Source organism: Tinamus guttatus, unplaced genomic scaffold (genome assembly GCF_059628265.1).
Source record: "Tinamus guttatus ecotype Peru unplaced genomic scaffold, ASM5962826v1 Tinamus_guttatus_pri_ptg000643l, whole genome shotgun sequence".
In the NCBI taxonomy this organism is placed as follows: Eukaryota; Metazoa; Chordata; class Aves; order Tinamiformes; family Tinamidae; genus Tinamus; species Tinamus guttatus.
Genome location: NW_028289177.1, coordinates 385687 through 404464, shown reverse-complemented (window position 1 = coordinate 404464; position 18778 = coordinate 385687). Strand labels below are relative to the sequence as shown.

The window sequence follows — 18778 nt, the reverse complement described above, 5'->3', positions numbered from 1 at the left end:
AAGGCAGAGTGATGGGATGGGCGTGCGGGGACCCATGGGGGAATGTCCCGGGTTCAGCACCGGGATGTGGAGGGGCTGGAAATGCCCCCTTTGCTTGGACGGCCGCGGCCCGCGCAGGGGACAGCGCGGGGACGCCGGGGACAGCGCTGGGGACAGCGCTGCGCGGGGGGAGCTGGAAAACGCCCCCACCCCCCCGCAAAGCCGGGCGCATGCGCGGGCGCCCCTCACCGTGCACCGGGCAGCGCGGCGGGCGCGGAGCGGGTTTCGCCGCGGGCTGCGGGCAGGTGCGGGCGGCAGCGGCGGGGGGGCCGCGCCCGCCGCCAGCCGCGATTGGCCCGGCCCGGCCCGGCCCCCACCGGGGGGGCCCGGCCCGCTGCCCCCCACCCCCCGCCTTCCCCCAGCCTCCGCGCCCCGTTTTTAACCCCCGGTGCCGGCGGGCGCTTCGGTGGGCGGCTTCGGCGGCGGCGATGACTCCCGGCGCGCTCTGAGCCCGGGCACAGGTACGTGAACCGGCACCGGCTCCGCCCCCGCCGCGCCCCCCCTGCGGTACCGGGGCCGGTACCGGAGCGCACGGGGAGGGGGCGGGACGGGTACGGCGCTGGGACACTCGAGGACATCGGCGCTGCTGGCGGGGGGGCTGCGGCTGGCGGACCGCGGCTGTCACCGCGGCGCTGGGGAGGGGACACGGGGACGGGGCATCGGGACTGGAGCTTGAGCTCTGGAGCAAGGAGCCCCCAGGCCTTGGGGACAGCAGGACAGCGCCCGGGGGGCACTGGGGGCACCGGTGTCGTTAGGGCTGGGAGGTGATGGGGGGGGACGGCAGCCGTGTCCCTACCGCAGCCTCCCGGCTGCCGTCGCTGCCGCCCGCTCCGGTGCCGTTGGGGCTGCCCGGGAGGGAGGAAGCCGCCGAGTTCTGCAGCGGGGGCGGGCGGCGGCGCGGGGGGGCACAAGGACTCGGCCCCCCAGGCGGGGGGCGCCAGCCCGCGCGGCGATGCCGGGCGCGGCGAGGCCGGCCGGAGCGGAGCCGCCGACCGGAGCATCCTCCTGGTGCTGCCCCGGCGCTTCCCAGGCCTTGGCAAAGTTTGCGGGAGCATTTCCCAGTGGAAAAGGTGCCGGAGGGTCCGGAGCTGTCAATGGCTCCGTGCCAGGCCTGGGACGAGCCCTCAGCCCGTGTGCAAGGGACCACAGTCACAGCCACGCTGCCGCTGCGCCAGGCTCCTGCACAGCACCCAGCAGAGACAGAAAGCAGGGGAAAAAAAGACCAAAAAAAAAAAAAAAAAAAACCAGATGCTAAAATAAAGGCTGCAGACTGTCTGCTAATAAAAATCGCACCCAGGCTGGGCCCATCTTGGCGGGGATGGCGCTTTCGCGAGGTGCTAATTTATGCCGTGGGGCCGGGGGGGCGCGGGAGCGTCACGCTGGCGCGCGGTGACGGCAGCGCCGCTCTGCACAATCCCTTTGTTGTGGGCAGAGAGGAGGCGCCGGAGCCAGCGCTGCCGCCGGGCGCCCGGTCCCGCCGCAGCCCCGCGGGGGTCCCGGGGGGCCGCGTCGCCGCCGCCTCCCCCCAGCCCCGCAGCGGCGGGGGCAGCGCCGGGGAGGTGGGTCCGGCGGGACGCGGTGCGGGCGATGCCGGCGGCGCGCGGGGCTCGCGGAGCGCGGCAGGACGCGGCGCCGGGCACCGGGACACGGGTTTGTGCGGGGGCGGGGGGCGGCTCTGGACCTGCTGCCTTGGGCGGGATCAGGCCCTGCACTGGGTGTCCCCACGGGGGATGGATCCGGGGTGGCCGCGCTCTGATATCCCTCATGTCCCGCGCTGGGGACTGGAGTGACCCATGGGGACAGCAGAGGTCACAGGCCACTGCACGGGCCCTGCGCCCCCCTGGAGATACCTGGGACCAAGGGTGCCCATCCCGCCCCATCCAGGGTGCTTGGGTAGCCGCTGCCACCCCTCGCTGCCTCCCCATGCCCCATGGATCCCCCCACACCACGGCTCCCTCCACCCGGCCACTGCGTCCCCGACTCGGTGACAGGCTGCAAGAAAAGGCACCAAAAGAGCCCGGGTCACCCGGCCTGGCAGGAGCGGAGGGAGGTTTCAGCAGAGGCTAATCACCAGCCCCCGCTTTGCATATTCATGAGGCCGATGAATTATTCATGATGTGACAGCTAGTGACAGATGTGAAAATGTTCATCCTGGCTGGAGGGGGGTGTGTGTGTGAAGGGGGGGGGGGGTTGCACCAGGGTTATTTTAGATCTCTCTTGCCCGTCTTTGCTCCGGCTTCCCTGGGCTGGGCACCGGCTCCAGGCGCTGATGCTCTGAGCATGGAGCTGTCCTGGCACCCGCTACCAGTGCCGGCCGCCATGGAGCCCCTCACCTGGCGTTGGGGCTGCTGAGCTCCATGTGGGTCAGTGGATCAAGAGGCAGCAGGAGGGAACCCAGCTCCCACCTCTGTTTGAGGATGCTGCGCGGCGCTGTTGCCGGTGGCCCTTTGGGCGAGGGATCTTGTTTTGGGGACAAAACGCCCTCGATGAAGGTGGCAGCACCGCTGAGACCGGGTGCTGCCGCGGTGCCCCCCCCCTTGGAGCTGCCAGACCTGCGGAAACGCTGACATCAGGGAAGGCGAGCGGAGCGGGAGGATGGGGAAGAGGAAGGTCTTGGACAGGAGAGGAGGAGGATGGAGGAGGGGAAGGTCTCAGCGTTGCGGGATCGGGGTGCTGTGGTGGGACCTGTTCCCATGTGGGGGCAGGAGGCGTCCGTGCTGCTCTGTCCATCTGTCCGTCCGTCCACCGCTTTCCCGCACAGGAAACGCCTCCTTTGGGCTTCAGGAGCAAAAGAGCCGCCTGGAAGCTGAAAGGGGGGAAGTGTTGAGAGATGCAAAAAGGGAAAACGTGGGTGAAAAGGGAAGAAAAAAAAAAAGAGAAAGAAGGGGAACGTGGGTGATGGAGCCCTGCCCCAGGGGACACCGAATGTGGTGCTGAGTCCCACTCTCCTCTGCTGCCGCGCGTCCTGTGTGCCAATCCTGCGCCCAAGGGTACCAATGACTTGGTTGCTTACTCGCTTAGCAGGAAGGGCTCAGGGCTGCTTCCCGGCTTGGCTTTATCTGACCCGGGATGCTCGGGGCTCTGCTGGTGCTGGGCTCCATCGGGATACGGGGGCTCCGGAGCCTGGACGCAGTGAGCCCTGCACTGGGATGCCCAGCAGTGCTACCCGGCTCTGGGCAGTCTAATGCCACAGGGCTAGTGCCTTAGCGGATCATCTATGGGGCTCAGGTGAGCACTGCCCTCCGTCCTCGCTCTCGTTGCAGGTCGAGGATGGGCCATGGCATGGGAGGCGCCGGCTGCTGGCTCCTGCTTGGCCTCTCCCTGCTCCCTGCCGTGCTGGGTAAGTCCCGTGCATGGGATCAGCCTGGGAAAAGCCCCTGGCGTGGGGGATCTGAGCGGGGGGTCCTTAAACCTTTAATCCCGTTGGCGGCGTGGCTGTGAGCTCGGAGCAGTGCTGCCCCCGCGCCGCTTCCCTGCGCCGGGATTTGCTCGGCAGAGCCAGGAGCACGCGCCGGCAGGGCCGGGATTAGCGGAGGAGAGGGAGCAGGAGGCTCCTATGGCTGCCGGTGGGTCGTGGGGGATTCTCCCGCCCGTCCCCCTGGCATCGGGGCGCCTGTGCCTGCAGGCTCGCAGGACGGTGGGAAGGTGATCCGCATCCGCAAGGTGCAGCAGCCGGCGGTGCGTGCGGCGCTGGGGGAGCCCGTGGCCCTGCCCTGCGTCTTCGCGCTGCAGCCGGTGCCCGCGCGGGGCCCCAACGAGCCCCCCGACCCGCCGCGCATCAAGTGGAGCAAGGTGCGCTCGGCCGCGGGCCAGCGGCAGGAGGCACCCGTCCTCGTGGCCAAGGACAACGCGGTGAAGGTGGTGAGAGCCTACGAGGGGAGGGTGGCCCTGCCCGGCTACGCGCGCGACCGCCGCAACGCCACGCTGCTGCTGCGCGCCGCGCGCGCCAGCGACGCCGGGCTCTACCGCTGCGAGGTGGTGGCCGGCATCGACGATGAGCAGGACCTGCTGCCCTTGGAGGTGACGGGTGAGCGGGACGGCACTGCGGGGCTGCGGGGCAAGCTGGGCTCCCCGTGCAAGCCCCACGCGATCCATGCACGTCGTGCAAGCCCTGCCCTCCTGCGAGCCCCCGTGCCTCCCATGCAAGCCATGCACACGTGTAACTCATGCCTTCCTTGCAAGCCACACATTCCTGCAGGATTCCTGTTTCCCCTGTGCAAGTCTCCCATGCAAATGAGCCATGCAAGTCCCCATGCAAGCTGGGCCCCCCATGCAAGTCCCCATGGACACCCCATGCCTACCCCCATGCAGGCCGTGCACCCCATGTGACTCATGCACTCCTTGCAAGCCATGCACTCTTGCAAGCTTGCAGTGCCCCTCATGCATCCCCCCCATGCATGCCCCCTTGCAAGCCAGGCCCCCCCATCGAAGCCCCCCCTCTGCACCCCCTGCATGCCCCACGTTCAAGCTGTGCAAGCAGAGCCTCCGCTCCCCGTGCAGGCGTCGTCTTCCACTACCGCCCGGCGGGCGCGCGCTACGCGCTCACCTTCGCTGCCGCCCAGCGCGCCTGCCAGGACAACTCGGCCGTCGTCGCCTCGCCCCGGCACCTGCAAGCGGCCTTCGAGGACGGCTACGACAACTGCGATGCCGGCTGGCTGGCTGACCAGAGCGTGCGGTGAGCGCACGGCGCCGCGGGCTCGCGGGGCGCGCGGCCACCGAGCTCAACACTGCTGTCCGCAGGTATCCGATCACGCTGTCCCGGCCCGGCTGCTACGGGGACCGCGAGCGCCTCCCCGGCGTGCGCAGCTACGGGCGCCGCGAGCCCGGCGAGCGCTACGACGTCTACTGCTACGCCAGCGAGCTGCAAGGCAAGCGCGGGCAGCGCGGAGCCCGCGGTCCCTGCGCCGGGTGATGCCGACGGGCTGCGCTCTGCCCGCAGGGAGCGTGTTCCACGCGACGGCGCCGGGCCGCTTCACGTGGGCGGGCGCGCGGCGGCACTGCCGCGGCCGCGGCGCGGCGCTGGCCACCACGGGCCAGCTGCAGCTGGCCTGGCGCGCGGGGCTGGACCGCTGCGACCCGGGCTGGCTGGCGGACGGCAGCGTGCGCTACCCCATCCGCGCGCCGCGCGCCAAGTGCGGCGGCCAGGCCCCCGGCGTCCGCACCCTCTACCAGTTCCCCAACCGCACCGGCTTCCCCGCCGCCGCCGCCAGGTTCGACGCCTACTGCTACCGAGGTACGGCCGGGCACGGCGGGGACGGGGACGGGTCACCGCGGCGGGCGCAGCCCCTTGCTGCCTTGCAATGGGGGGTGGCCACTGTGCTGGCCCCGGGGTCCCCGCGTCTCCCCGGTGCCACCGTCCTGCTCTTGCTGCAGCCTCGGAGGAGGTGACACGCCGGGGACATGAGGACGCGGCGGCGGAGGAGCGTGAGGACCCCGGTGCCTCGGGGGAGGCCCCCCAAGCTGCCACCGTGTCCCTCCTGGCCTGGCCCCGTGAGGACGAGTCGCTCAACGTGGTGGAGCGGGGCCTGGCTGCGAGCCCTGCACCTCCACTGCCACCCATCCTGTCCCTGTCCCCGTCCCCATCCCCGCTGAGCTCCAGCAGTGCCACTGCGGCCACCGCCGCCCCGAAGCGGAGCAGCGCACCCGGTCTCAACGGGCGCCACTTCCAGCTGCAGCACCGGGAGCCCGCGGGGACGGTCCCCCCGGTGCCCACGCCGGCCCCGGGGACTGCAGGCAACACCGTGGAGGTGCCCGGTCCCCCCGGCGCGTGGAGTCCCCCCGGCGCCCGGCCGCTCTCCAACGAGCTGCAGGAGCCGGGTGAGGAGCAGGGGAGGCTGCAGCGATGCCCTGGCCCCGGCGCACGCTGAGCCCGGCCCGACTGCCCGCGCCGTCTCTTGCAGAGCCCACGGCGCCCGGACACCAGGGCCCCACCACCATGGCGACCCCCTCGCCAGAGCTGCCCGCCGCCAGGGATGTCCCGCGCTGGAGCCCCCGGGTGGCACCGCGGGACCCTGGGGCACCTGCATCGTCTCTGACCCCTCTGACATTGCTGTCCCCAATGCCGTCCCCAACGCCGTCCCCATCGCCGTCTGCATCCGGTGCCCGTGGAGATGCCCCCCGGCCACCTGCCGCTGAGGACTTCTCCGGGGACACCCTCAGCAAGGAGGCCGGGGTGTCGGTGCCGCCACCAGCCCCGCTGCTGGCCGAGGCCCCGGGGCCGCTGCCGTCCCCGCTGCCCCCCGTCACCGCCGCTGGCTCGCTGGAGCGGCAGAGGAAAGCGGTGCCTGTCCCCTCCGCCGCCCCACGGGCTCCCGGCGGGCAGAGCCCCACGGGCACCGAGCCTGGGCGCTCCGGCGAGGGGGACGCTTCAGCCTCCAGCGTCCCCCCTGTGCGGGATGTCCCCTCATCAGCATCGCCCCACCAGGACTCGCACCAGGATGGGGCAACTGGCAGCTCCCCAGCTGGTAGCTCTGCCACCCCGCCGGCCACCGACCGCAGCATCCTTGAGCCCACGGCTGCACTGACGTCTGCACCCACGGTGCCCCCCACCAGCTCCGGTGCCACGGATGCTCCTGTCTCCGAGGATGCTCCCGTCTCCGAGGAGGCTCCTGGTACCAAGGATGTTCCCAGCACCACGGATGCTCCCATCTCCGAGGATGCTCCCGTCTCCGAGGAGGCTCCTGGTACCAAGGATGTTCCCAGCACCACGGATGCTCCCACCACTGAGGATGTTCATAGTACCGAGGATGCTCCTGGTGCCAAGGATGCTCCTGGCACTGGGGGTGCTCCCAGCATCAAGGATGCTCCCACTGAGGGGGCAAAGCAGGACGAGCCCCCTGTGCCCCCCAGCTCTACCGCTGTCCCCCCAGCTGTGACACCCGGTGCCCCCCAGCCCGGGGGGCAGCGCGCGGTGCCGAGCAGGGAGCCGCTGCCCGCGGCCCCGCGGGGCTCCCCGTTCCTGGAGGGCGGCAGCGGCAGCGCCGAGGAGCCGGAGGAGCCGGGGCTGACGGCCTGGACAGGCGAGAGCAACGGCAGCCTGGCCGGTGAGTGCAGCCATCCCCGCACGGGGCCGGGGATGGGGACGGGGACGTGCCCGCTCGCACCCCACTGTCCTGCCCGTCACCCCTCAGAAGAGCTTTAGAGGCCTCAGTGCTTTATCCAACCCATCCTGGCTCCCAGGGGCACTTCTCCCCATGCATCCTGGGTTTCTCCAAGTGAGTCGGGCTATTAAAACCAGCTGGGGACGCATCCTCTTAAATATTTAATGCTTGTGGCTGCTAAAAATAATAGCGAGCAGGGCAGCCCTGGCAGCGTTTAGCAGAGCCCATGGGCCCGGGAAAGAGGCCGTGAGCGCGCGGGGGCTCCGGGGCCGCGGGGCTGGCGCGGGGCCGTGCGCGGCGGCAGCGCCCGGTGCCGTCCTGCCTTGCAGGCGGGCCCGAGCCGTGCGCCAACAACCCGTGTCTGCACGGCGGGACGTGCCGGGCCGCCGGCGCCGTCTGCAGCTGCAGCTGCGCCCCGGGCTTCACCGGCGAGAACTGCGAGATCGGTGAGGCCGCCGCGCGCCGCGGTGCCGCGCGCTGCCCGCGCCCCCGGCCCCGCCGCAGCTCCCGCCTGTGCCCGCAGACATCGACGACTGCCTGTCGAGCCCCTGCCGCAACGGCGGCACCTGCATTGACGAGGTCGACACCTTCGTGTGCCTCTGCCTGCCCAGCTACGGCGGCAGCCGCTGCGAGAGAGGTGGGCGCCGCGGCGGGGACGCGCGCGGGCCGGGGACGCGGGACCCCGCGGCCATCGTCCCCGTCCGCCCCGCAGACACGGAGGGCTGCGAGCACAACTGGCACAAGTTCCAGGGCCACTGTTACCGCTACTTCGCCCACCGGCGCTCCTGGGAGGACGCGGAGCGCGACTGCCGCCGCCGCGCCGGCCACCTCGCCAGCATCCACTCCCGCGAGGAGCACGCCTTCATCAACGGTACGCGGGCGCTGCCGGAGGCGCCGGCTCCGGAGACCGGGAAATGTCCGGCTTGAGAGGGGAGGTTTCCCATGCCAGGGAGTCGCCAAGCTGACACGTGCCCCCGTTCCGCTCCCTTTGCGCGTGCACTGCCCCGTACACCAGCTTTGCAACAGCCCCGTCGTCCCTCTTGCAGGGAGCAGGGCAGGATTTGGCCCCTTGCTCTGGTGCTGTGTGTGACGCTGCATGTCCCGGAGCCCCCTCCCTGTTTCCCTGCAGGCTTTGGGCATGAAAACACCTGGATCGGCCTCAACGACAGGATTGTGGAGCAGGACTTCCAGTGGACGGACAACACGGCCCTGGTGAGGCCGCAGTGCCGGGGCAGGCAGGGGCTGCGCAGGGCACCAGGCGCTCACCCCATCCCGCTGCCCCCAGCAATACGAGAACTGGCGGGAGAACCAGCCCGATAACTTCTTTGCGGGCGGTGAGGACTGCGTGGTGCTCGTGTCCCATGAGATCGGCAAGTGGAACGACGTGCCCTGCAACTACAACCTGCCCTACATCTGCAAGAAGGGCACAGGTACTGCCCGCGCCCGTCCCTGGCATCGCTCCGCAGGAGTTGTCCCTATCCTCCGTCCCCAGCATCCTGCTGGGTACCATCCTGCAGCTCCAACATCCACCCCTGGATACCGTCCTGTAGTCCCTGCATCCTGGGCACCCTCCCCATCCCATGCCCCAGCATCCCTCCCTGGTACCATCCCTGTCCTGCCATCCTGGCATCCCTCCCTGTGGGTCCTCGGGAAACCTCTCCCCTCACAACCCTCTGACAAGGGAAACTCAAACCACTTCCCTTCGCCTCCTTTTTTTTTTTTTTTTTTTTTTTTTTTCCCCCACAGCTTAATTCTTCTCTCTCCATTTTAATTTGCTTAATTTGGCACCATTAAAACTATTAAGTTCTCATCCCTTATCTTGAAAGTTATATTAACCTCCAGCTGTTCGTGCCAAGCCGGAGGAGCGCGTCTCCCCCTCCGCCAGCCATGTGTAATGATATATTTGTCCCGATAAGACCATTAATTAAACACGTAAATCCCGGGCAAACACCCTGGCGCGAGGCAGCCGGAGGAGCCCCTCTCCGGGCGGGATTCCCGGCGCGTTCCGGGCCCCGCGGCCGCGCTCAGCGCCTGCCGCGTCCCCAGTGCTGTGCGGGCCCCCGCCGGACGTGGCCCACGCGTTCCCGGTGGGCAAGAGGAGGGAGAGCTACAGCGTCCACGCGAGCGTGCGCTACCAGTGCGAGGAGGGCTTCGCCCAGCGCCACGTGCCCACCATCAAGTGCCACAGCAACGGCAAGTGGGACCGGCCCAAAATCCTGTGCACAAAACGTGAGCGGTGGCCGCGGGGCGGGATGGGTGGAGATGGGATGGGTGGGATGGGATAGACTGGTGTGGGGTGGGATGGGATATGTTGGTACAGGTTGGATAGGATGGGATGGGCTGTGTTGGGATGGGGTGGGATGGGATAGACTGGTGTGGGGTGGGATGGGATATGTTGGTACAGGTTGGATAGGATGGGATCAGCTGCGTTGGGATGGATGGAATGGGGTGGGATGGCATAGACTGGTGTGGGATGGGATGGGATAGGCTGGTACAGGTTGGATAGGATGGGATGAGTTGGGTTGGGATTGGATGGATGGGATAGGACGGAATGGAGGGCTTGGCATGGCATGGCATGGCATGAGTTGTGTTGGCATGGGATGGGATGGAATGGGATAGATAGGATGGAATGGGTTGGGATGGGATAGAATGGACTGGAATGAGGGGACTTGGGATGTGTTGGAATGGGATGGAGGGATGGGATGTGGTGGGAAGGGTGGGTGGGACGGTCTCAGGGGCCCCTCACCACACCGTGCGCCCCCCCTTGCCTCCGTTAGCCAGGCGGTCCCACCGGGCCCGGCGCCACCGGCGCCACCGGCACAGCCACCCCCACCACCAGCACCACCAGCACGAGCCGCGCAAGGAGCGCCGGAAACGCCGCCGGCACCCGCGCCTCGACGGGATGCGCGAGGGCCACTACTTCTAGCGGCCACCAAGCACAAGGGCCCGCGGCGCCCGCCCCGCGCGCGGCACCCCCGCCCCACCGCCCTCTTTTATAGCCCCCTCCTCGGCTTTAGCTCCTAGGATGTCCGGCCCCGTAGGGAATAGGAGCGGGAGGGGGCGGCTGCGCCCCCGGCCCCCCCTGCATGCCCCATGCTCGGCCCCCCAGCCCCGCAGAGCCTCTATGGGGCTGGCGCAGGCGCTGGGACCCCCCTGACCCCTCAGGTTCCCCCCGTGCCACACTGGCAGCCACCAAGGACGGCTGAAGGTTTTTAACACCCCCCCTTCCTGCCCATCCCGGCTCCTCTTGCACCCAGTCCCTTCGCTCCCTGCGCTCCCGGTGCTTCCCGGGGCCTGTCCCAGAGCCGGGCTGCAGCCGGAGCCGCCGTGGGGCCGGGGCATGGGGGGCTCCTTCCCCCCGTCGTTGTCGGCCGCCCCCGGCGTTGGCGTGTGTGTGTGGCGCTTCCTCCGCTGTCTGCGACGTGACCGCCCCGTCCCCCCGCCCTTTCTGACTCTGCCTTTCTGTACTGCTGGACATTTTAATAAATTTTTTTAACAGTTTTCGTGGGCTTCTTTTTTTTTTTTTCTCCGAGGTGCCAGTCCCCAAAGCTGCCAAAGCTTTATTGCCTCTGGAGCAGCTCCTGGAGCCGCTGCGGCTGCGCCAAAGCTGAGCCGGGAGCGGGGGGCAGGCGAGGCCCCCCGGTCGCCCCCGTTGCTTTCTGCACATGCAACGCGCTGGTTTGCAGAGCGGCGAGCACGGGGCTGGGGGACGCGGGGCTCCCGCGCGCTCTGTGCTGGGGTTGCCCCGAGCAGCACCGGCTTCCTCCGCAGATCGCTCCTCTTCCTCCCCGGATCGCTCCTCTTCCTCCCCGGATCGCTGCATCGGGGTGTGCAAGCGCGGCCAGGACCTGCAAGCTCCAAGCAGCAGCGTGGGGGGGGCTGCCCCCCAGGCGAGAGCGTAAAGGGGGGTCCCGTCTGCAGTGGGACAAGGAGGGGCAGAGGCAGCAGCTCTGAGCCGGATCCGCAGGGGCCATCGGAGCCCCCATCCCACTCCATCCCCAGCCCGGTCCCGCAGCCCGGCGTGGCCGCGCGGAGGGGACACGCGGGACGGGGCCACCTCACACGCGGTTGGGGTGTCCCTGGCTGGAGTCCTTGGCGGGGGCGTCCCCGGCCGCCTTCTTGAAGCAGTAGACGCCGAAGAGCTTGTACTTCTTGTCGGGGAAGCCGAGGTTGCGCACGCCGGGCTCGTGGCCGCCGCAGCGCGCGCGCGGGTTCACGATGGGGTAGCGGATGCTGCCGTCCTCCAGCCAGCCGGCCTCGCAGCGGTCCAGCAGCTGCAGCTTCCAGGCCGCGTAGAGCTGGCCCACCTTGGCCACGGCCGCGCCGCTCTCCCGGCACGCCTGCGCCGCCTCGGCGAAGCTCAGCTTGCGGAACGTCTTCAGGAAGAACACCTTGCCTGCGGCAACGGGCACGGGCACGTCAGTGCGGGGGCCGGCACTGGGCTGCTCCCGGCGGGATCCCCGGCACCGTCCTGGTCCTGGCGGGATCCCCAGCATCATCCCACTCCTGGTGGGACCCCCCAGCACTGTCCTGCTCCTGGTGGGATCCTCAGCATCATCCCACTCCTGGCAGGATCCCCAGCATCATCCTGCTCCTTCAGAGAGCCCCAGTATCGCCCAGATCCCGTGTAGCCACTGAGATCCCCAGTATCACACAGCTCCCGTGGCGATCCCTGGCATTGCCCAGCTCCCATGGAGCTGCCAAGTTCCCTGGCATCATTCTGCTGCCACAGAGCCACCCTGATCCGTGGTACCATCCTGCTCCCATGGAACTGCCCAGATCCTTGGCATTATCCATCTCCCATGGAGCCATACGCCCCGCTTGGCACTGCTCCCACAGCACCGTCCACCCGGCAGCAGGGGACCAGGAACCCACCAGGGACCAAGGACCCACCGGGGACACACTGTGCAAAGGGGCCGGAGCCGGGAGCACCGTTGGCTGCAGCGCACGGGGCTCCCGGGAAGCGCCGCCTCGGCAGGCGGATTGATGGGGCCGCGCGGCGGCGCCGGCTCCCGCGGCGGGGACGCCGGCTATTTATCCTGCCTGCCACCGTTAAACAAACACGCTCAGAGCCCCCCGCGCCGCCCTGCCAGCGCCGGGAATTTACACAGCAGGAGACGCTCCCAGCTCCGATCTGTCCTACCCGACCCTGGCCTCATCCATCACCCGGGCCATTTGCTGCTGCAATTACCCTGCGCGGGGACTCGCAGAGCCCGGCTGCAAGGGGGACACGACGGCTCCGCACGGCCTCAGCTCCCCCGTCGAGGGGGACCCCCCGGAGCCACCCCGGCGCCCCCCGGGCCGTTACCGTCGAGGTTGGAGGTGAAGCAGAAGGCGTCGTAGTGCTCGCTGTCCTTGTGCCGGTAGCCGTAGCTGCGCACGCCCACGGGGGTGTCCTTGCGGCCGCAGTGCTCGCGCGGGCGCGCGATGGGGTACTGCACGGAGCCGTCCTGCAGCCAGCCCGCGTTGCACCAGTCCAGGCCCTCGAGCCAGGCCTGGTGCAGCTGGTCGTGCGAGGCCAGGATGCCGTCCTGCTCCTGGCACGCGCGCTGCGCCTCGTGGAAGTTGAGCGTGTAGCGGCCCAGGCGCGGGTGGTAGGGGAAGATGACGCCTGCGAGCGCCCAGAGTGGCACTGAGGGGGCTGCGGGGGTCCCCCCGGCCGCAAAGCCCCAGGTCGATGCTGCTCTGCGCTGCGGAGGCTGTGGCTCTGCCGGGCTCCCCTGTCACTTTGAGGTGGAGGGGATGGTGCTCTGCAACCCCCTACCCAAAAAGGGTGGCGGGACCCTCCCCTAAAAGAGCTGCAGGGGCCACACTCGATGCGGGGCTGGTAACCAAGCCCAGTGCTCCCAGGCTCATGCAACCATGGGGATTTTGCTTCCCAGGGCTGGGAAAGCCAGTATGCAGCTCAGAGCAGCAGGGCCACCACGTGCATCCCCCTCCCAGTGCTTCCCAAGGCCTCACCGCTACCTATCCCGGACGTTTATTAGCTGCTGGCGCAAAAACCCGGAGCAGCAATAAAAGCCAGTCATGGAGCTGATAAAACCCAGTGCACGGCAGGAAAAACGACCGGCTGCAAAGTGGGAGTGAGCCCAGCTCAGCACGCGGGGAACCCCCAGCCCTTCCAGCCCCTACCTTCGAGGTCCAGCTTGACGGTGCCGGTGTCGTCCTCGAGCTCGTCGGTGACCTCGCACTCGTAGCGGCCGTAGTCTTGCAGGGTGACGTTGCGGATGATGAGCGAGGCGTCGCCGAAGCCGTCCTCCTGCAGCGCCGTGCGCCCGCGGTAGCTGCCGAAGGCCCGGCGGGCCTTGCCCAGCGCCACGAACACGTCCTCGAAGGCCATGGGCTCCGTCACCTTGGTCCACTTGAGGCGGATCTCGTCGGCGGCGTGGGCCGACACGTCGTAGTGGTAGCGGCAGGGCAGGATGATGGTGCCGCCGCGGTGCGTCACCACCTTGCCCGGCGCCGTCTGCACCACCACGGCGCCGCTCTCATCCTCTGCAAGGGACGCCAGGCTCAGGGCCCCGGCTCCATCCCGCTGCCTCCCTCCCGCATTGCAAAGCGGGGGCTCGCGCCTGGGGGGGCCCGGTGGCCCTGCAAGCCCCGCCGTGGCTGTGCGCTGTCCCCACGCCGCGTCCCCACTCACCCAGGACGTGCACCACCTTCTTGCGGGCGCTGGGCAGCGCGGCGGCGCAGAGGAGCCCGGCGAGGACGAGCAGCGCGGCCAGGCCGCCGGCCCGCGGCCACTGGCCCCCGCGGCGCATCTGGAGAGGGAAGAGGAGGCTGAGCCGGAGGCACCTGGAGAGGAGGGCGGCTGCGCTCGAGGCCGCATCCCCACCTGGACACCCGCCTTGTGCTCTGCCGAGGCTCTGGATGCCGTGAGGAGCCGCATCCGGCTCAGCACCGCATCCCGTTAATTCCCCATTTGGGAGCAAGGGGGACCGAGAGAACCAATGGAATTGGCTGATGCCAGCCCAGCCGAGCGGCATTTCTGGGGTTAACAGCCCCTGGCGGGGGGGGCTCCAACGCGGGGGTCCCCGGGGATGCCCCGCGCGCCCCCAGCCAAGCCTGGTGCTGAACTCCGCTTCACCCGCTCAGTTACAGGCGGGATGAATATTTCATGGCACGAGCTCCGGGCAGGATCTCGTTAGTTATTTATGTCCGCGCCGGCACAGCTGTAAACTGAACTGATGGCGCTGGAGGGGCTGCGGCGCCGGCCCCAGGGCTGTGCCCCTGCCTGGGAAGCGGGTGCGGGACCCGCCGGGGCCGGGGGGCTGCGCGCTGCTGCCGGGGGCTCCGCGTCCTCCAGGCTGCCCCAGATCCGGGCTGGACCCACCGTGGGAAGCAGCGGCCCCAAGGACGGGGGGGTCAGGGAGGGGGTGCCCAGGACATCCCAGCACCGGTGCCCGCCTGGGGAGCAGGGGACAGGGCTGTCCCTGCCCGGCATCCTGGCGCCTGCCTGTGGGTCAGGGAGCAGGGATGACCCCCCAGAGAGTCCCGGTGGCAGGTTGGGGACATGGGGGACAGGCTGCCCCGATGGGGGGGACCTGGCACCCAGCTGGGGGACGCAGAGCGTGGGCTGCCCAGGGGTCCCAGTGCCCATGTGCCACCCCCTGGTGCCAGTGCAGTGACCCGGGAGGGGGGGGCATGCAGTGTCGCAGGGGAGGGGGGTCAGTGCAGTGTCCCGGGGGGGCAGTGTCCCCGGAGGGGGGAGGGGGGAGGGGGGGGCGGCAATGCAGTGTCTTGGGGGGTGGCAGTGTCCCGGGGGACAGTGCAGTGTCCCGGGGGGCAGTGCAGTGTCCCGGGGGGTGGCAGTGTCCCGGGGTGGCAGTGCAGTGTCCCGGGGTGGCAGTGCAGTGTCCCGGGGGGGCAGTGCAGTGTCTTGGGGGGTGGCAGTGTCCCGGGGGACAGTGCAGTGTGCCGGGGGGCAGTGCAGTGTCCCGGGGGGTGGCAGTGTCCCGGGGTGGCGGTGCAGTGTCCCGGGGTGGCAGTGCAGTGTCCCAGGGGGGCAGTGCAGTGTCCCAGGGGGTGGCAGTGTCCCGGGGGGCAGCGCAGTGTTGCAGTGCGGGACACTGCGGCGGCAGCCCCGGTGCTGCGGGACGCCGGTGCCGGGGGGGGGGCGGGGCGCAGCGCACGGCGGGAGGGGGGGGCGCACCGGGGGGAGGAGGGGGCCCGTCCCGCCGCGACCCCCGCGGGCTCCGCCGCAGCGAGCGGGGCCGCAGCGCCCGCACTCACCGTGTCTGCGGCGCGGCCGGAGCCGGAGCCGGTGCTGCCGGGCGGGGGGGCGGGCGCTGCCCGCACGAGCTCCCGGTGCTGCCGCGGCGGCTCCGCGCAGGGGGCGGCACCGGGAGCGCCGCCCGGCCCCGGTCCCGGCGCTGCGCACGGCGGCGCCTCGCCAAGGTCACCAGCCCGGCGGGCTCCGCGGGACAACCCGGGCCGGGCGGGGGGGACGGGGACCGGCCCCTCCGTGCAGCGGGGACACGCGTGTGCGCCCGCGGAGACACGCACACGGGAGTGCTCACACACGCGTGTGCAGCCGCAGCACCCGTGTGCGTCCCTGTGCACCCTCCTACAGCCTCTTCATCCCTCTAGGCACCCTCCTGTGCACCCTCCTGCATCCCTATGCACGCGCTTGCACTCCTGTGCACAAACCTGCACCCCGTGCACCCTCCTTGCACTCCTATGCACCCTCCTGTGTCCCCGTGCACCCCGAGACGATGCTTCCCCAGGTCCCAGCCACAGTGCCAAGGACACAGCAAGGACACAGAGAGCCCCAATCCCGCAGGGAGAGGGATCAGGACGGGGGGAAGCACACGATGCTGTGGTACCCGTGACGGCAAGGTCCTCGGCAGCCATCCAGACACACGGGGGTTAAAAAGCCATCCCGTTAGGGCATTTATTCTGTAAACACTGCTTTGCTCCGAGGTCCCTGGTCCTCATGTCCACGTGCAGCATCTCCAGAGCGCGGTGCCCAGCAGGACAGTGCCCACTCCCGCAGCGTCTCCGCCAGTGCCGCGTGCCCGGAGCACCAGCATCCCCCGGCAGTGCCCGGAGCCCCCGGCAGCCACCGGAGCCCCGGGGGCCGCAGCAAGGGCAGGGGGAGCAGCGCCCGTCACTGGAGCTTCTTGTCGCGGGGGAGGCCGGCGGCGGCGGGCAGGAAGAACGCGGGGCGCCACAGGCAGCGCAGGGCCAGGAGCTGCGGGCCCAGCGCGTAGAGCACGTTGGCCGCGAGGAAGCTGCCGCGAACGTCCTCGGGGGTCTGGTAGGGGAAGGGCGTGCGGCCGTGCAGCGAGGAGCCCACGTGGGAGAACTGCGCCTGCAGAGCACAGCACAGCTCGTGACACGTGTGGCCATGGGGCCCCTCTCTCCCCTCCACCGCGCGGGTCCCAGCTCGGGATGGCGGCCGCTCACTCCAGCCTATTTCTGTCTCACTCATCCCTGGCTCCATTATGATCCACAGAGGAAAAAAAGTAATTATCGGGCTCGGGCATCGCCGTGGAAACGCCTCCCAGAGGGGTGGGCAGCTCGGCACCGCTGGCCCAGGTCCCCTTGGTCCCCTGTGCCCGCAGCGCTCACCTGGGCCATGGCACCAGCCACCACCAGGCTCCAATCGGGCATCCAGGAGCAGCCGGGCCGGAGCAGTCCGTAGATGCCGAGGCAGAAGAAGGGCAGCACGTAGAAGAGGTAGATCAGCATCTGGGGACACAGGGACCGGCTCACGGTGGTGCCACCTGGGTCAGAGCTGGGACAGACCCTGCACCTGGGAAAGGGGGCTCTGCCGGGACAGCTCCCAGTGTCACCCACTGCCCACCCTGGGGACAAACCCCTGTGGCCGCTGCAGGGACCAGGGATGATCCCAGCTGCTCCCTCTCCATGGGGCTCCATGGGGTCCCCTGCACCATGGGGGTCTGCAGGTCCCTGGTCCCCTTTCCCCTCTGCCATGGAGCTCTGCAGGGCCCCTGGTCCCCTGTGCCACCAGCGTCACCTGCACTTTGGGGTATGCGACGGGGTCACGCAGGTACGGCTCACGCTGGTAGATGTACTCAAAGCAGGAGTCAGCGGGACAGTCCAGGACCACCTGGGCGGGCAGATGTGATGATGGGGGGGACACCGGCACCCCGGGGTGCCCGAGCGTCCCAGCAGCGTCCCCAGGGACAGCCAGCCCCGGCGCTCACCATCCCTCTGAAGAAGGTGAACACGGCGGCCAGGAGCAGCAGGACGATCAGCGCCGCGTCCTGCGGCCGCCGGTGCAGCCCCTTGCGCTGCTCCTCCGTGACCTGGGCCGGGGACAGAGCCACATTCGCTGCCGCTCTCCCATGCCCGGGGCGGCCCGAGCGGGGACACCCAGCCCCACATCCCCTGTCCCATGTCCCCGCTCACCTCGTCGGTCGTGAGACCCGGCAGCGCCCGCGGCTGCTGGAAGAGCCGCCGCCCGGCCCAGACGGGCAGCATCACGTAGGGCACGTTGAGCAGGAAGGACGCGCTCAGGTCCGAGCTGTACTTCCCTGCGGGAGCAGCGCCCGGACTCAGTGCCATGGAGCAGCCCCGGTGCCCGCGGGCGCCCCAGGACCCCCCATGGCCGCACCTATGAGGTTGCCGAGGAGGAAGACGACGATGCTCATCATCACGGAGCCCAGCCAGAAGAGCCCCAGGCTCCTGTAGTTCCTCCTGCGGAGAGAGGGGTGACGCGGGGCTCGCGGTGCCCGCGCCGGGGCCGCCGCACAGCCCTCACCTCTGGCTCATGGCCGCGATCATGGCGAGGTAGAGGCCGTGGTGGACGGTGCCGTCCCAGTAGCAGAGGGTGATGCCGTGCGCCGTGCGCAGGTAGGGCTGGCCCTGCGGGAACGGGAGCGTCGGCCGCAGCTGAACCAGGGCCAGAGCTGCTGCCCCCGGGCACCCCGTTCCCTGCTGCATGGGGAGGGATGGAGGAAGATGGAGGGATGGAGGGAAAGGAGGGATGGAAGGATAGAAGGGAGGAGGGACGGAGGGATGAAGGAATGGAGGGTTGAAGGGATGGAGAGAAGGGGAGATGGAGAAATGGAGGGATGGGGGGAAGGAGGGATGGGGAGAAGGAGGGATGGGGGGAAGGAGGGATGGAGCCACTCAGCTGCTCAAGGCTGCAGCTGAGCAGGGATCCCAGGGCCGCGTGGCGCCGGCCGGGCCTCGGTACCTCCCTCACGTAGAGCTCCATGAAGCCGGAGATGAAGCCGTCCTCCTCCAGCGCGATGACGAGGTCCACGGCAGAGGTGAAGGAGAAGACCACGAACACTGCGGGCGGGAGCAGCTCAGCGCGGCGCCGCATCCCGCGAGACCCCGGCTCCGCTGCCGGCACACGGAGCATCCCGGCCCCGCGCGGGACTCACCGCAGAACAGCGGGTCCTGGAAGTGGCTCCCTCCGCTCACAAAGACGAGGCCGAGGAGGCCAGCGAGCGCCAGCGCCCCGACGAGCATCAGCACCGCGGGGCTGCTGTAGGGGGCGACAGGGACGAGCCCCCATCAGGGGTTTTTGGGGTGGAATCATGGGAATTTTGCTCTCCCTTTTGAGGAGCGGGGCTGCCAGTCCCGCTTGAATGCAGGTGGCTCTTAGCTCGTACACTACCATAAGAAACAATGTAAATATATATCATATCACTGTGTAAAGC

General features: G+C 69.5%; 3 protein-coding genes across 3 annotated transcripts; 1 reads left to right on the top strand and 2 right to left on the bottom strand.

The window, feature by feature from the left end:
* Positions 1–376: 376 nt before the first annotated feature.
* Positions 377–10137, top strand: NCAN (neurocan). The gene is made up of 15 exons (XM_088535752.1): positions 377–500; positions 3303–3379; positions 3665–4066; positions 4540–4714; positions 4780–4907; positions 4979–5272; positions 5413–5772; positions 5868–7082; positions 7469–7585; positions 7663–7776; positions 7852–8010; positions 8269–8351; positions 8425–8569; positions 9186–9368; positions 9917–10137. The coding sequence occupies exons 2-15, from the start codon at positions 3310–3312 to the stop codon at positions 10063–10065; spliced, it is 3594 nt and encodes a 1197-aa protein (XP_088391878.1). The 5' UTR covers positions 377–500; positions 3303–3309; the 3' UTR covers positions 10066–10137.
* Positions 10138–11193: 1056 nt separating this feature from the next.
* Positions 11194–15388, bottom strand: HAPLN4 (hyaluronan and proteoglycan link protein 4). Its single transcript, XM_088535770.1, has 5 exons — positions 15372–15388; positions 13783–13900; positions 13272–13634; positions 12448–12750; positions 11194–11535 (listed from the first exon to the last, which is right to left on the bottom strand). The coding sequence occupies exons 2-5, from the start codon at positions 13898–13900 to the stop codon at positions 11198–11200; spliced, it is 1122 nt and encodes a 373-aa protein (XP_088391896.1). The 5' UTR covers positions 15372–15388; the 3' UTR covers positions 11194–11197.
* An 860-nt stretch (positions 15389–16248) lies between these two features.
* TM6SF2 (transmembrane 6 superfamily member 2) lies at positions 16249–18559 on the bottom strand. The gene is made up of 9 exons (XM_088535772.1): positions 18500–18559; positions 18307–18404; positions 17869–17972; positions 17722–17804; positions 17517–17641; positions 17312–17413; positions 17122–17214; positions 16713–16832; positions 16249–16452 (listed from the first exon to the last, which is right to left on the bottom strand). The coding sequence occupies exons 2-9, from the start codon at positions 18325–18327 to the stop codon at positions 16249–16251; spliced, it is 852 nt and encodes a 283-aa protein (XP_088391898.1). The 5' UTR covers positions 18328–18404; positions 18500–18559.
* Positions 18560–18778: the final 219 nt, after the last annotated feature.

Bases quoted from the DNA above. Each gene is read 5' to 3' on its own strand.
- NCAN (XM_088535752.1), top strand. From the start codon at position 3,310: ATGGGCCATGGCATGGGAGGCGCCGGCTGCTGGCTCCTGCTTGGCCTC. The intron at 4,715-4,779 runs GTGAGCGCACGG...TGCTGTCCGCAG, and splicing joins CTGGCTGACCAGAGCGTGCG to GTATCCGATCACGCTGTCCC. The intron at 5,773-5,867 runs GCAACACCGTGG...GGTGAGGAGCAG, and splicing joins GCCGGCCCCGGGGACTGCAG to GGGAGGCTGCAGCGATGCCC.
- HAPLN4 (XM_088535770.1), bottom strand. From the start codon at position 13,900: ATGCGCCGCGGGGGCCAGTGGCCGCGGGCCGGCGGCCTGGCCGCGCTG. The intron at 13,635-13,782 runs GTGAGTGGGGAC...CGTCCCTTGCAG, and splicing joins GAAGGTGGTGCACGTCCTGG to AGGATGAGAGCGGCGCCGTG. The intron at 11,536-12,447 runs GTAACGGCCCGG...CCGTTGCCGCAG, and splicing joins CTTCACCTCCAACCTCGACG to GCAAGGTGTTCTTCCTGAAG.
- TM6SF2 (XM_088535772.1), bottom strand. From the start codon at position 18,327: ATGGAGCTCTACGTGAGGGAG. The intron at 17,973-18,306 runs GTACCGAGGCCC...CCGTTCCCGCAG, and splicing joins TGGAGCTCTACGTGAGGGAG to GGCCAGCCCTACCTGCGCAC. The intron at 17,414-17,516 runs GTGAGCGGGGAC...TCCCCGGCCCAG, and splicing joins CGGGTCTCACGACCGACGAG to GTCACGGAGGAGCAGCGCAA.